At 42.1% G+C, this 16,570-nt stretch overlaps 1 protein-coding gene across 3 annotated transcripts in view; it reads left to right on the plus strand.

Annotated features, from left to right (window-relative positions):
- The window catches only part of LOC117258359 (protein-serine O-palmitoleoyltransferase porcupine-like), a 67,718-nt gene that overhangs the window by 19,735 nt on the left and 31,413 nt on the right, over nt 1-16,570 (plus strand). For all 3 annotated transcript variants that reach the window (XM_078170362.1, XM_078170363.1, XM_078170364.1), the window contains 2 exons: nt 11,352-11,533; nt 11,617-11,747. In XM_078170362.1, coding sequence (XP_078026488.1) covers nt 11,352-11,533; nt 11,617-11,747 — 313 coding nt within the window. The remainder of the gene's footprint in view (nt 1-11,351; nt 11,534-11,616; nt 11,748-16,570) is intronic.

Consider the following 16,570-nt stretch of genomic DNA (forward strand, 5'->3'; position numbering starts at 1 on the left):
ACCATTTTTGAATTATCGTAATCAACTGTTTTAACTGTTTTCAGACATTTTCTGAGTTTATTATGGGTCCCTATGGGCGGAATGTTTCAGAGTTAGAGTGGAGGACTCAGCTGGCAGAGTGCAGAGAGTTTCTGAAACATTTCTCTTAAACTCGCTGTCAGATCCACAATTTTCACTCTACATACATCATTCTTGGTAGAAATTGAGTAAAATTTGTCCTGTTTCCAGCAGTGTGACAGCAGATCATACCAGTTATCTTACCTGCGACAATTATCACATTTTTGACTCCACAAACACAATATTATATCTATGCCTTCGGGACAAGTGTATCTCTCTCACCATCACGTTATTTTGATGATTGGACCAACGGTTTGGGAATAGGAAGAACTAGTTCGAGGAGTTAGATCTCCACTAATTCAGCTCTCTTCTCTGTGTTCTGTGTATGTGTGTGTCTCTCTCTGCTCCTCTCCCAGGTGCGCCTAGTTAATCAGCATAGCAACCGCTGTGACACACAAACTCACAGAAACATGATGGTGTGTGCACGTCTAAATCTTAAATGCAGACATGACGGGGCAGAATCTCCATTTTAAACAGCATCTAAACATTATATATCAGTGTTAGCTGTCTGTCATGTGCTATTACAGCCTTTACTACTGATACTACTGTTGATACTTTTAGGATTATGAATGTTAAATACATATTGTAACATATTCTAAATGCATACAATATTATACACACATAATGCTCAGTAACTGTAGTACATGTAGTATGTAGCACTTGTACATCTTTTGATTGATAACTACTACAGAAATCATTCAAACATCAAAATGTTCAGCTCTGTAAGGATTTTCCGATGTTTGTGGCAATATGTTTGATATTTCTGCACTTTCAGCATTTTTTCATTTCAGCTTTCTATTACTAAGTATTACTGCTTCTACTATTTTTTCTGTACATTTTCTGATTATTTACTACCTTTGCATACCTTCAGCTACAGAAACCATTCAAATGTCAAAACGTTCAGTTCTTTAAGGACATTAATACTTGTACTGCTACTACTTGTAGTAGTACTGCTTCTCCTACTTCTCCTGTCCATGTTTTAATTAATCACTACTTCAGCTACAGAAACCATTCAAATGTCAAAACGTTCAGCTCTGTGATGATTTTCAGATGTTTGTGGCAATTTGTTTGATATTTCTGCACTTTCAGCATATTCTTTTATGCATTTACAGCCATGGTCTTGAATTCATTTCAGCATTCAGCATCCACATGCATGTTCCGCAGGAAATGCATTTTCTAGTTAGCAATGAAGACATAGTAATTTCCACATTGGCTAATACATGTGGTAATATTAACCATACCCAATACCGCAGTAGGTTATGAGGTGCCATTTGTGAAGTGGCTCGCACTGAAATTAACAGCAACATTTTGCCACATTTAGCTTCAAGCTACTTTTAAAAAAGTGTTGTGAATTTTTTTAAAGTCACACCACTTTTACCACATTTACAGCAATATTTGAAATATGTTAAATATAATTTTACAGTTAAATTTAAATATCAATATCTAATCTAATCTAAATGTGCTTGGTGAATATAAATATTTAGCTAATATGCAAATGCACACACTGCCGGTCGCCGGAAGTATCAAAATAAAAGCCAGAGTGGTCAGACTGTGTTTATAGCATCAAATAACGAATTAAAACCAAACTAATCTGAAAAAAATGAACACTTGAGCATACATCAGTGTCATAAGAACTACCTTATGCATTTGCATATTAGTTTCACCAAGCACATTTGGATATAGATTTAAAGGGACATTGTGTAACATTTTCAGTTGTTTATTGGCAAAAATTTATGTCTGCATTCATAAATATGTCATCACTGGTGTACTGTTACCTCCACCAAGAATCTGACTTATTCTCGTAAAAGGAGAATTTCGGATTTGTTTGTACATTGTGCGGGTAAGTCGTCTGTGGGGTTCCATTACGTTTTGCCATCTTGAGAATACACCCGCCAGCAAGGGACATACAGCACCGCCTTCGGCGTTTTCGTTGAGAGCCAGGCCAGCACTGCGTGACTGAGGAGCCGAAGGAGAGGAGCAAGAGGCGCTTCGCTACTACCCTGGCAAATTTGAAACAAAGTCCCACTCTTTGAGCATAATGCAGGATCATGCATATGCAGCATCATGGGAGACGGAATCCTTGTCACCAAGAAAGCGCAAAAGGGAATAGAAAAGGCAGCGTGACCGGCGAATTAAAAAAACGAAGGCCCACATCAGGGTAGCCTTTCTCAGGTAGAGAGAGCTGCTGAGGGAGAATGGTAATGCAATCACAGGCCAGCGCCGCTGTTGGCTGTTAGCCGCTGTTAGCGGCCAGTCGCTAACAGCCTCATCCCTCTCCTCGTATCACTGCGCCGCTGTTAGCCGCTGTTAGCGCTGGCCTGTGATTGTATTACCTTTCTCCTTCAGCAGCTCTCTCCACCTGGGAAAGGCAACCCCAATGCTGACCCTTGTTTTTTTAATTCGCCGGTCACGCTGCCTTTTTGATTCCCTTTTGCACTTTCTTGGCGATGAGGATTCCGTCTCCCGTGATGCTGCATAATACATGATCCTGCATCATGCTCAAAGAGTGGGACTTTGTTATGCGGCAGTAGTGCCGCTGGCCACTAACAGCTGTTAGTGGCGCAGTAATGCGAGGAAAGGGATGAGGTGTGTGAGGTTGAGCCACTTGTCAGTTGTCAAAGGACAAGACGTGATTGATTCGTTTCAATGTACACCCGCCCCAACAGTCCTACGTTGTAAACACAGCCAGCATGGTGAGGAGGGGGTTTGTCAACTCGCATCGTGTGTGTCTGTGTGGGAGCCTGAATGAATACTCCATGTAGTATCGGATGACATGGTTTCATCAGTGTTATCATAGCTTTTTGGTACACAGCAGCTACAGTTGTTGCAATACGTGTTTGAAACAGTGAGGCGCTAGAGTGCGCCATCTGTTTGAATACAATATATGATTTCAACGTTAGATGGGAGAAATTCCTACACACTGTGGCTTTAACATTTAGGTTAAACATTTAGTATTTAGATTTAACTGTGACATTATATCTAACATATTTCAAATATTGCTGTAAATATGGTAAAAAGTGACTTTAAAAAATTCACCACTTTGGGGCGTCGGTGGCTTAGTGGATAGAGCAGGCGCCCCATGTAAAAGGCTGTTGCCGCAGCGGCCCGGGTTCAACTCCAGCCTGTGCCCCTTTGCTGCATGTCACTCCCTCTCTCCCGCTTTCACGCTTGTCTGTCCTATCAAATAAAGGCTAAAATGCCGTAAAAAATATCTTAAAAAAACAAACAAAAAAATCACCACTTTCTTAAATGTTGTTTGAAGCTAAATGTGGCAAAATATTGCTGTTAATTTCAGTGCAAGCTCAGCCACTTCACAAACAGCACCCCATACCGCACTGCGGTATTAGGTATGGTTAACAATACCACATGCATTAGCCAATGTGGAAATTACTATGTCTTCATTGCCCAAAATTGCCACCACTATTTCTCTGCATACAGAGATGTATATATTATGTATGTTTATATCTATATACATACATAATATATCTATATGTTTGTGCGTGTGTGTGTAAATATATGTAAATGAAAGCACAGACTGATAAACTTTGAGTATTGGCTGATAGCGAGAACTAATCCAGTGCCAGTGCTTCATTAATAAGCTGTAGGCCTCACTGTGTGGAAGTGACTGGGCAACATCAGGCTTGAATTAAACATTGCTTTTCTAACGTTTTAAAATAAATGTGACAGGTAAATACATGGATATATAACTTAATTGAATTCTATTATTAATAATATAATAAATTGTGCTCCAGCAACTTTGTAAAAAATCTTAAAATTCAAAAATCAACTGCATAAAAGAAAATAATGTGTGTTGCTGACTAGTGATGTCATGGGAACGGATACTCGCGATACCTTTCGATTCCATGATGAAGAAAAACCGGCGATACCCATTTTTTTGAAAAACCAGAAGAACCCATACCAGCGTAAGAATTGGTGCCATGACTCTTCCAGAACTGATGGGGGCAGTATATGCCATATACGTTACAGTCCATGCCTACATTCAGTGCGAGGGGGTGACAAGGAAGTAGAACTACACATGGCATACCTACATGCAAAAAGATGGCAGAAGCAAGTGCTTGAAAGTAAGCTGGTACAGTCTGGTACTGCTGACCACTAAAAGATTCAGTGGCGCGAACTTCCGGTTTGCTGATGGAGTAGTTAGACGCACGGTGAAACCGTGCTTCCAGGTTAATTGCAATTCACCCACCAAATAACTTGAAAACGCGACTTTTATAAGTGAAAGGGGTAGATGAGTGGGAGAAGAAACACTAAAGGCCAAAGAAAAGAAGAAAAAATGCAGAGACCTCAAGATAAAAGTGCCTCGGTGGCGAAAGCTAGCAACACCGAAGCAGAACTAGCTAGCACCAGTAGTGGAGCCGCTGAAGGCCACAGGAGCCCGGGAACGACCATTGACCCTGAAGATGTAATTAAGGCGACAGAGGAGCTAAAAAGTGATCTCAAGGGGGACAATGAACGCCATAGACAAGAAATTAACAACATGGGACAAGAAATCAATGGCAAACTCGACAACCTTACCACGGAGATGCAGTCTGACTGACCGAGTTGTAGAAGCGGAGACCCGTGTGGAACAGGTGGAGGGGTGGGTGGCGTAGGCGACCAAGGTGTTCTGCACCTGTCTGGAGCAGCAAAGGGTCCTGCAGCAGAAATTAACGGACCTTGAGTCGCGGTCCAGAAGAAACAATATACGCATCTTTGGAGTGGCAGAGGGTGAGGAAGGAAACTTGGTACAACAGTTTGTTGAGAAATTCCTGAGAAGCGAGTTGTTACTACCACAGGACTTGGACCTGAAAATACAGTGGGCTCATCGTTCCCTGGCGAACAAACCCCGACCCAAAGCCCCTCCGAGGCCTATAATTATAAACTTCCAGGAGTTCACAACCAAGGAGACAGTACTGAGAGAAGCTTGGAAAAAGGGAAAGCTTGGCACCAAAACTCTCTATTTTGACCACGATGATGCGACTGAGATCGTAAAGAAGCGCAGAGAATATAATGGGGTAAAGAGAGTTTTAAAGGAAAAGGGGATTTGCTTCCAAACTCTATACACGAATATGCGGATCCACTGGGGGTTCGAACATACAGCAGTGCACAAGAGGCGCAACGGGAGCTGAAGAGACGCGTATTCAACGTGGAAGAGCCGGAGACGGTCGAGGGAGACAGCAGCCTGGAAACACAGCTTCAGGAGCTACTGGAATGGCAGCCGGCAGCGGGTGTCCGCGAGAGAGGGACGACAGTGGCCCAGAGAGCGAGGGAGAAACTCCAGGAGTTTCAGAGGGGACAGGAGCAAACATGAATGGGGATGTAAACCACATGATACGTGTGTATTACTGTTGAAATCTTGAGACCTTTCAGTTTTTTTATTTTGGGACTCTTAAATTTCTGATTCTTTGCATTTTGGTCTTGGATTGATCACTAAGAGCCTGGGAGTGGTGGGTTCATATATATCTATATCTTTATCTATATCTATCTATATCTGTCTATCTTTATCTATCTATCTATCTATCTATCTATATATGTGTATATATATATATATATATATATATAAACAGCAGACTTCCACTAGCTCTAAAAGATGGAGGGAATTTGGATGGAAGAATTTAATCCTCTTTTTTACCACACCTTACATAAAAAATAAACAATAGGGCACACAGCAGCAATGCTGGAGACAATGCGGGCAGTTGAATATCAATCATTCACATATTTTCTGGTCATGTATAAAAATACAGCCATTCTGAGACAGAGTTTTTAGATTCTCGAGGATGTTTTATGTTACAAGATTCCTAAAGATCCCCGGATTGTGTACCTAGGATTGATACAAGGTGACATAATTCTAAAGGAGGGCATGTATCTCTTCAATCTATCTATCTATCTATATATATATATATATATATATATATATATATATATATATATATATATATATATATATATATATATGTATGTATGTATGTATGTATGTATGTGTATATATATGTATGTACACTGAACAAAAATATAAACGCAACACTTTTGGTTTTGCTCCCATTTTTCATGAGCTGAACTCAAAGATCTAAAACATTTTTCTGTATACACAAAAGACCATTTCTCACAAATATTGTTCACAAATCTGTCTAAATCTGTGTTAGTGAGCACTTCTCCATTGCAGAGATAATCCATCCCACTTCACAGGTGTGGCATATCAAGATGCTGATTAGACAGCATGAATATTGCACAGGTGTGCCTTAGGCTGGCCACAATAAAAGGCCACTCTGAAATGTGCAGTTTTGCTTTATTGGGGGGTCTGGGGGATCAGAAAACCAGTCAGTATCTGGTGTGTGACCACCATTTGCCTCACGCAGTGCAACACATCTCCTTTGCATCAAGTTGATCAGGTTGTTGATTGTGGCCTGTGGAATGTTGGTCGAATGTTGCTCTTCAATGGCTGTGCGAAGTTGCTGGATATTGGCAGGAACTGGAACACGCTGTTGTATACGCCGATCCAGAGCATCCCAAACATGCTCAATGAGTGACATGTCCGGTGAGTATGCTGGCCATGCAAGAACTGGGATGTTTTCAGCTTCCAGGAATTGTGTACAGTTCCTTGCAACATTGGGCCGTGCATTATCATGCTGCAACATGAGGTGATGGTCATGGATGAATGGCACAACAATGGGCCTCAGGATCTCGTCACGGTATCTCTGTGCATTCAAAATGCCATCAGTAAAATGCACCTGTGTTTGGTGTCCATAACATACTCCTGCCCATACCATAACCCCACTGCCACCATGGGCCACTCAATCCACAACGTTGACATCAGCAAACCGCTCACCCAAACGACGCCACACACGCTGTCTGCCATCTGCCCTGAACAGTGAAAACCGGGTTTCATCCATGAAGAGAACACCTCTCCAACGTGCCAGACGCCATCAAATGTGAGCATTTGCCCACTCAAGTCGGTTACAACGACGAACTGCAGTCAGGTCGAGACCCCGATGAGGATGGCGAGCATGCAGATGAGCTTCCCTGAAACGGTTTCTGACAGTTTGTGCAGAAATTCTTTGGTTATGCAAACTGATTGTTGCAGCAGCTGTCCGGGTGGCTGGTCTCAGATGATCTTGGAGGTGAACATGCTGGATGTTAGAGGTCCTGGGCCTGGTCCTGGTCTTCGGTTGTGAGGCCAGTTGGATGTACTGCCAAACTGTCTGAAACACCTTTGGAGACGGCTTATGGTAGAGAAATGAACATTCACTTCACGGGCAACAGCTCTGGTGGACATTCCTGCAGTCAGCATGCCAATTGCACGCTCCCTCAAAACTTGCGACATCTGTGGCATTGTGCTGTGTGATAAAACTGAACATTTCAGAGTGGCCTTTTGTTGTGGCCAGCCTAAGGCACACCTGTGCAATAATCATGCTGTCTAATCAGAATCTTGATATGCCACACCTGTGAAGTGGGATGGATTATCTCTGCAATGGAGAAGTGCTCACTAACACAGATTTAGACAGATTTGTGAACAATAACAACGAAAACAAAAGTGTTGCGTTTATATTTTTGTTCAGTGTACATACAGTACAGGCCAAAAGTTTGGACACACTTTCTCATTCAATGCGTTTTCTTTATTTTCATGACTATTTACATTGTAGATTCTCACTGAAGGCATCAAAACTATGAATGAACACATGTGGAGTTATGTACTTAACAAAAAAAGGTGAAATAACTGAAAACATGTTTTATATTCTAGTTTCTTCAAAATAGCCACCCTTTGCTCTGATTACTGCTTTGCACACTCTTGGCATTCTCTCGATGAGCTTCAAGAGGTAGTCACCTGAAATGGTTTCCACTTCACAGGTGTGCCTTATCAGGGTTAATTAGTGGAATTTCTTGCTTTATCAATGGGGTTGGGACCATCAGTTGTGTTGTGCAGAAGTCAGGTTAATACACAGCCGACAGCCCTATTGGACAACTGTTAAAATTCATATTATGGCAAGAACCAATCAGCTAACTAAAGAAAAACCAGTGGCCATCATTACTTTAAGAAATGAAGGTCAGTCAGTCCGGAAAATTGCAAAAACTTTAAATGTGTCCCCAAGTGGAGTCGCAAAAACCATCAAGCGCTACAACGAAACTGGCACACATGAGGACCGACCCAGGAAAGGAAGACCAAGAGTCACTTCTGCTTCTGAGGATAAGTTCATCCCAGTCACCAGCCTCAGAAATGGCAAGTTAACAGCAGCTCAGATCAGAGACCAGATGAATGCCACACAGAGTTCTAGCAGCAGACCCATCTCTAGAACAACTGTTAAGAGGAGACTGTGCCAATCAGGCCTTCATGGTCAAATAGCTGCTAGGAAACCACTGCTAAGGAGAGGCAACAAGCAGAAGAGATTTGTTTGGGCCAAGAAACACAAGGAATGGACATTAGACCAGTGGAAATCTGTGCTTTGGTCTGATGAGTCCAAATTTGAGATCTTTGGTTCCAACCGCCGTGTCTTTGTGAGACGCAGAAAAGGTGAACGGATGGATTCCACATGCCTGGTTCCCACTGTGAAGCATGGAGGAGGAGGTGTGATGGTGTGGGGGTGTTTTGCTGGTGACACTGTTGGGGATTTATTCAAAATTGAAGGCACACTGAACCAGCATGGCTACCACAGCATCCTGCAGCAACATGCCATCCCATCCGGTTTGCGTTTAGTTGGACGATCATTTATTTTTCAACAGGACAATGACCCCAAACACACCTCCAGGCTGTGTAAGGGCTATTTGACCAAGAAGGAGAGTGATGGAGTGCTGCGGCAGATGACCTGGCCTCCACAGTCACCGGACCTGAACCCAATCGAGATGGTTTGGGGTGAGCTGGACCGCAGAGTGAAGGCAAAGGCAAAGTGCTAAACACCTCTGGGAACTCCTTCAAGACTGTTGGAAAACCATTTCAGGTGACTACCTCTTGAAGCTCATCGAGAGAATGCCAAGAGTGTGCAAAGCAGTAATCAGAGCAAAGGGTGGCTATTTTGAAGAAACTAGAATATAAAACATGTTTTCAGTTATTTCACCTTTTTTTGTTAAGTACATAACTCCACATGTGTTCATTCATAGTTTTGATGCTTTCAGTGAGAATCTACAATGTAAATAGTCATGAAAATAAAGAAAACGCATTGAATGAGAAGGTGTGTCCAAACTTTTGGCCTGTACTGTATATATATATATATGTCCCGGGACACTGCTAATGCTGCTGCCAGGATACAGCGGTGGAGGAGCTGGCTGCTAATGCTATGTACCGGGACACTGCTAATTCTGCTTGCCGTGCTGCTGTAGCTCAGTCGTAACTGTAACTCATGCTGAGACTCTACTGACTGTGTGACTGGTAACTGTGACTGATGGTGGTGGGTGGTGCAACAGGCCAAAAGACAAATTCAAAACATAAACATGATTTGCAGACTGTAAAAATGTTTTTTAAATGTGAATATTCTGGCTGCACTATTGTTGTCGGTGAGATCAGTATGTTATATGAACATTATTCCTTAGTCTCTGTGACATATTAGGATGATTTTACGATTATTAGACTCACAAGTCAGTCTTTAGACGCTTTGCTTAACTAAAGACTGATGTCTTTCTCCCTGATTTTGTGTTTAGATGGGTGGATACAATTTCAGAGTTTAAAAAAAATCCCTACGTTGCAGAACCAATAGTAAATCTGCAGGGCAGTCCTCCATTGTGCAGTGCAATTGAGATCAGAGCTGCTACACCATCATCAAACAACTGCTCTCAAAAATGTTTTTTTTTTTTTTTTTTTTTTTTTTTAAACAAAGTTTCCAAAAAGACACCACAGTTCAACCCTAGAGTTTACTCTAGAAGTTATCTATAGTGTCCAGTATGCAGTATTAATTTAGACAGCTATTTTACATTTTGTCATAGTCTTGACACAAAAATACTTATTAGTTTCAATCACATTTTAGTCATTTTTATCCTTCATAATTTTATTCTAGTTTTAGTTGACAAAAATTCAAAACATTTAAGACAACTTTCAGTTATTATGCTTTCTGTTTATTTTTTTATCTGTAAACTAATCCAGTGAGGCTCTTTCATGTATCAGAAATTAGAATCAAGGTGACAGGTTGTGTAAAGATTTTATTTAGACAATTTTTTTTACAACTTAAACTAATTTCTACACACTTATAAGCTGTCATTTCTTTAGCAGTGTTTGACAGGTTTAAGGTGTAATTTGCGAGCACACACTTAATGGTCATAATTTGAAAAGCTCAACATCTCTGTATTTATGCTCTCAAAAACTTTGACACCACAAATAACTAATCTGAGACAACTAGGATCTATACCCAGGTTAATTGTAAACTCTGACTTATCCATCTCACTGTTACGAAGCAGAAAAATAACTTCATTAAAGCCTGAATTCTTTCTTAATCTGCAACATGTTAGTCTGGAGGTTTAAACTCATGTCCTGGTGATTAAAACTAAACTTTTATCTCTGCCAGAGAAAACTGATCTGAGTTCAGACTGTTTACTTACAGCACAACTACACTCACATGTAACTGAGCCTCCTACCTGCCTGTCAAACAGCATCAACCCATAAACTTTCTACAGTCCGGACTGAGTGGAGTCCTGTGGGGTGAAGCTGTGAATACCAGCGGCCGGTGGCTGCTTGCTCCGCTGCTGTTCAGCGGCTAACAAGCTGAGCTAACTGCTAACAGTCACCTCTGCAACTAACAGACTCTACAAATCCATTCAGCAGCTCCACCAACCAAAGTCAGACACACGGCTGAATATTTACTGCTGAATTGCAACTCATAACTCGCTCCAACGCCTGATGCTGCACCACTGTAAGTGTTTTTGCTGGCTAGTGAAACATCCTGGCGCCAACTATTTACTGGAGTTTACCAACCTGTCACTTAAATGGCTTTTGAAGATAATTACAAGCTCCCCTATTCTTGGCTTTTAGCGTCTGTGGAAATGAAACATAGATTTTGTCTTAGTGTTTAATTATCAATTTCTATTTTTAGCTCGTCATCGTCTCGTGTTCGTCATGGAAAAAGGGTGGTTGATGAAAAATTTTCATCGTAGTTTTCATCGAAGAAATGAGCACCGTTCACAACTAACGATATAAATGTGACGCCATAAAACACCTTTTTTCAATATGTCCAAACATGATCCTGGTAGATGCTCAGGGTGTTTTTTAAGCTGATTATATGTGTGTGTGTGTGTGTGTGTGTGTGTATATATATCAGGCTCTCAGATGGTGGTGGCCATGAAGGTCATCTCTCTGGCCTTTGACCTTGACAGAGGAACAGTGGGCAGCCTGCCCTCCCCAGCTGAGTTCCTGGGCTATGTTCACTTTGTGGGCACTGTTGTCTTTGGCCCTTGGATCAGCTTTTCCAGTTATAAAAATGCCATTGAGGGCAAAAAAATGGTGAGTAGTTTCCAGTTTTGTCTGTGTGCATGCTATTCTTCATGTATAGCACTGTGGTGGTAATTATGTGGTTTCTTCCTCAGAGCTGGTTATGGCTGTATAGTTCCTCCCTCAGCCTGTTGAAGAGCCAGATTTGTCTGCTGGTCTCCACCTGCATTGCCCCTTACCTCTTCCCTTTGTTAATCCCCATCCATGGAAATGCATTCACACAGAAGTAAGGCAAATTTTCATTGCAATTGTAGTGCAACTAAGGTAGTTTTGCCAATACAACAGCTGTTGCAATACACTGGTTTGTGAACACAATGTTTGTCTTTCTTTCCCTGCTTCCAAGATACGTTTGAGACAGGTAAGGCTTATTTTTAGAGTATAAATTTACTGCTTTTTCCCCACAAGCTTCCATAAATCCAATGCAGTGTGTTTAAAATCAATATCTTGGAGGGTATTGCTCTGTTCCCATCATTACTGTGTTCATCCTGCTTGAAAGCACAAAGTTAACTGTCTAAAGGTCAGATTAAGAGTACTCGGCTTGGTTATAGCATCAGTGGTATGATGCTACAGTTATCCATCATCAGGTACTTTGACATAACATGCTGAACTCAAGGTCCATTTACTAGTTTTTTTCTGGAGCTTTCAACTGCATCTCACAGTCTTCATCAGTGAATGGAGATTGCTCAGGTACCATCATGTGATCCAAGTATGGCACTTAAAGGACCATACTATTGGTTTTACACAACCCTTCCAGTATCCCAGGTGTGTTGACCCCTGGCGTCGCAGACTGGCTCTAGGGACATGGGACGTCACCTCTTGTGGTGGTGAAAAGGCCTACAAATGTCTGACAGTTAAGGTTAGAGGCAAAACATGTTTACTTAGATTGAACAGCCTTCAATGGGGCAGAATGACAAGAGCAGAGTGTTCCAAAACAAAATGTCGTGTGACATCGGGGCAGAACAAGCTGTAGTAAGATCAAATAAGTGCAAGCTTTGAAAACAGCAGGTAATCACACACACACAAACACACACATGCAAAGTTAGGTATGATGATTTGAGGAGGAGTATAAGAATGTTGGTGTACTGTTCTGCACTACTGTCTCATTGTTGCGCTATGTGAAATTGTAAGTTGTGTCTTCAGTTAACCCCTGAAGGCTGTGAATTGACCCCAAGTCATACGAGTCGTTTTTCAACACTCTCTGGTGGGAAAGGACCAAGAGCTGATGTGGGAGGTGGAGCAGTACCAACTAGACACAGCTGGGCTCACCTCTACTCACAGCGCTGGCTCTGGCACCAAAGTCCTGGAGAGGGACGGGACTCACCCAGCATGAGAGGTGCGGTGTGAGCACTCTTGTGTTGTGGAAGTTCTTCCTGGGGAATGAGAGGTTTGCCTTGATGGGACTGAGAGGAGGTCTCTAACTGTTGTTTGTGCTTATGCACCAAACGGCAGTTCGGAGTACCCAGCATGCCTGGAGTCTCTGGGGGGTCTCCTGGAAAGGGTACCGACTGGGGACTATAGTTATTCTGGGGAACGTCAACCCTCACAAAGGCAATGATGGAGAAACCTGGAGAGGGGTGACTGGAAGGAACGGCCTGCCTGATCTGAACCTGAGTGGTGTTAATGTTATTAGACTCATGTGCTAGTCATAGACTGACAGAACAAACACCATGTTCAAACATAGGGAGGCTCATGAGTGCACTCGTACCAGAACACCCTTGGAAATAGAGTGAGGAGCTCAGACATCCGGAGGTAGCTCAGAGAAGAGCCACTGCTCCCCCATGTTGGGGCCAGCTGAGGTCATTCAGGCATCTGATCAGAATGGTCCCTGGGCGCCTCCTGTTAAAGGTTTTCAGGGCATGTCCAACTGGTAGGAGGCCCTGGGGCAGACTCAGAACATGCTGGAGAATTTATTTTATCTGGCCTGGGATTGCCTTGGGATCCCCCAGGAGGAGCTGGAAAATGTTGCTGAGGAGAGATGTCTGGAGTTCCTTACTCAGCCTGCTGCACCCGCGACCTGGCCCTGGATAAGCAGATGAAAAAGGAAGCACAGATGGATCCCAGTAAATCCTTCGTACTTCCAACTTGCATAACTGGAAACCATTTCCCAATTCATGCAAACAGCACTGCCATTGATAGATGTCTTTTTCTTACTTTCCAGAGCCCATTGTTTTCAGTCATCTTAGCACGCTATCAGAAGCCTTGAAAACTTGATCAGCATAGCTAATGTATCAAAATTCAACATGTCAGCAATGGTTTTCATTAATATTACTTAATTTCAGGGTTTTAATAGTGGTACAATCACAGAGTGATCTGTGAATCGCTGCTGGTGGTGCTTTCATGTGCTGAAGTGAAGGTCTAACCAGATAACTTTTTCATTTAGCTGCTGAGCAGCATTGCATTTATAAGCTGTGATGTTTGAAGACTCAACAGTGAATATAAATAATTAGCAGGCATGAATGTTATCAGTACTTGTCATAAATGTGACAGTTAAATTAAATGATCTAAGAATAATAATTAATTATTAATTAAATTAAAGCAAATTAATTATTTTTAATTATTAATTAATAATTTTGATCACAGTTTTAGCTCAGTGACAGCCCATAAAGCTATTATTACAGTTTATTGCAATTGCTAAAACACATTTGTCACTACTGAAACTAGGGCTGGGCAGTATACCGGTTCGTACTGAAAACCGGTCTTTATTTTCGTTATGATATGAATTTTTCATATACTGCAACGCGGGGGTATAGCCCAAACAATGTCCGGAACATGCGCTGCAGGAAAGTGTTTCAGGGGACCCATTTCACCGCTGCACACCACAGGCGTGCTAGAGCTGGCTAAAGTGAGAGCATAGAGAAAAGTTTAGAGGCGAGAATGGGTGCTGGAGAAAGTTCTGAAAGTGAAGCAATTGTACACGATGCTGAAGAAGAACATGATGACCCAGAAGAACTCATACCAAAAAGAGCAGTGTTTCCCCTATATGCAACTAGCAGTGGCGCTGGTACAGCAGCCATAGTGCTCCACGGCGCAAGATAACAGCTTACCGGCGCCGGAGAAGTCCGGCTCCAGGTCCAATAATTTCCTCTTTCGTTGGTGTCATGACTGCCCAGAAGTACTTGGACAACAGAGCCGTGGCGGCACACAGGTATGTGGCGTGTCAGAGGAGAAACGAGCTGTTCACATTCCTCTCTTTATGGCAGGTAACGGTCCACAAACCTCACCGCACTTAAGGGACTGTTCTTATCAGAGGAGGAGGGTGGCTGGTTGATTTTTATTTTATTTATTTATTTTATTTTGATCCCCCCTATGTTAATCACTTATTGATGCTGTTTTTGAAGTATGAATAAGTCAATAAGTAATTTATTCCATTGAAATATCATTGATGTATTATAGAAAAGTGATTTATCTTTCTATAAATGACAAAAGGCACATCTGCCTAATTTTTGCTGTGGTATCGTGATACTACTCAGAACCGTGATACTTTCACTGGTATCGCATCGTGGGTCCCAATTTTGGTACTGTGACAACACTAGCACACTGAACTACACAATAACAACAACAGAGAGCATTACATAAAAGACATTTTACAGATAAATCAGTATTTTATTATAGAATTAGATCTTTGCACTTTATTGAGTCTACTGAATTATTGTATTGTATCTTGTAACAAGAATGACTCAGCAATGCAGCAGTTTGCTTCAGTTACATTTATTTATGTTTTCATTATCTTGGCAGAGTGATTCACAGTACTTCAAATATAACATATTCACTCCCTCTCTTCTGCATTTGGCCACATGTTTTCGTCAACATCACATCTTATGTCTTCTCTGGCAAAGCACCTTGGGAAGAATCTTTTAGAATGTCTGATCCAACCCTGGCAGGTTTCAGGTGTAATATCTCCACACCCTGCATTCATGGCATCCAGCAAGGACAGCTGGTCATGTGGAGAGTGGTCATAAAGCTTTCACCTCCACGCAGAGAAAAACTCCTCTATGGGGTTCAGGAAGGGTGAGTATGGAGGCAAGAAAAGGACAGACATCCTGGGATGTGCAGCAAACCAGTCAGTGACTGCAGCAGAGTGGAATGCCACATTATCCCACACAACAACAAATGTTTTGTTTCTTGCCCTTTGACCTCTCTCCCCTGCTGGCACAAGCTGATTATGGAAATCATTCAAGAAAGAAATTAGCCTCTCTGTATTGTACATACCAATGAGAGGTTTGTACAAAAGCACACCATCATTGGAGAGGGATGCACACATTGTAATGTTTGCTCCCCTCTGGCCTGGGACATCCACAGTTGCCCGCTGCCCATTGACGTTTCTTGTTGGTCTAGCCTCCATCTCCGTTACCGTCTAAAATGAAGTAAACCCACAGCTTTAGTACAGCACATTATGCATAGTGTAGAAGCGAAAATCGGTGCCTGGAAGTGGGCCAGATGGCTCCCGACCTCGTCTTCTACTTCTCTTGCAGATCATCCTCTGAGTTGATTTAGTATCTTAGGTTCAGTTGGCTGGCACATAGAGAAACACTGGAGTCGAATGGAATCTGGTACAATCAAGTTTAATGTGTTCACAAGCAACAACACATACAACTCATGAGTCAAGCTCCGGAACAAGACTGAAGTTTCACTTTCTGCGCTGCTCCCTTTTATGCTGGTGAAGATTCGAGAGAATCTCCACCCTTTTCCTTTAGTCCATCCTACATGCGTTCGAATCTATTGGTGGCAGGTCTTTTCCTTTTTAGCCCTTTTTCATCTGATCCAAATCTATTGGTGGCAGGCCCCTTGGGCCCTTGTCCAAACATGACCTAATGGTGTAATCTCTGGGCCTGGAAATCCCCAAATTCTCCCACCATTAGATTCGAACCTGGTTTCACTTTATTTTTTAAAAACATATGAAACCTGGGGACTTTTCCTATACAATCCCCTGTGCTCTCATGCAATGTGAACTCTTAGAGTGTGTGTCATGTAATACAAACGTTAGAGTGTGTGTGTTATTATTAAACAGTACATGATGTGGTATATGTGTGCTCTTCAATGTGAATACAT

This window comes from Epinephelus lanceolatus, chromosome 8 (assembly GCF_041903045.1).
Source record: "Epinephelus lanceolatus isolate andai-2023 chromosome 8, ASM4190304v1, whole genome shotgun sequence".
In the NCBI taxonomy this organism is placed as follows: domain Eukaryota; kingdom Metazoa; phylum Chordata; class Actinopteri; order Perciformes; family Serranidae; genus Epinephelus; species Epinephelus lanceolatus.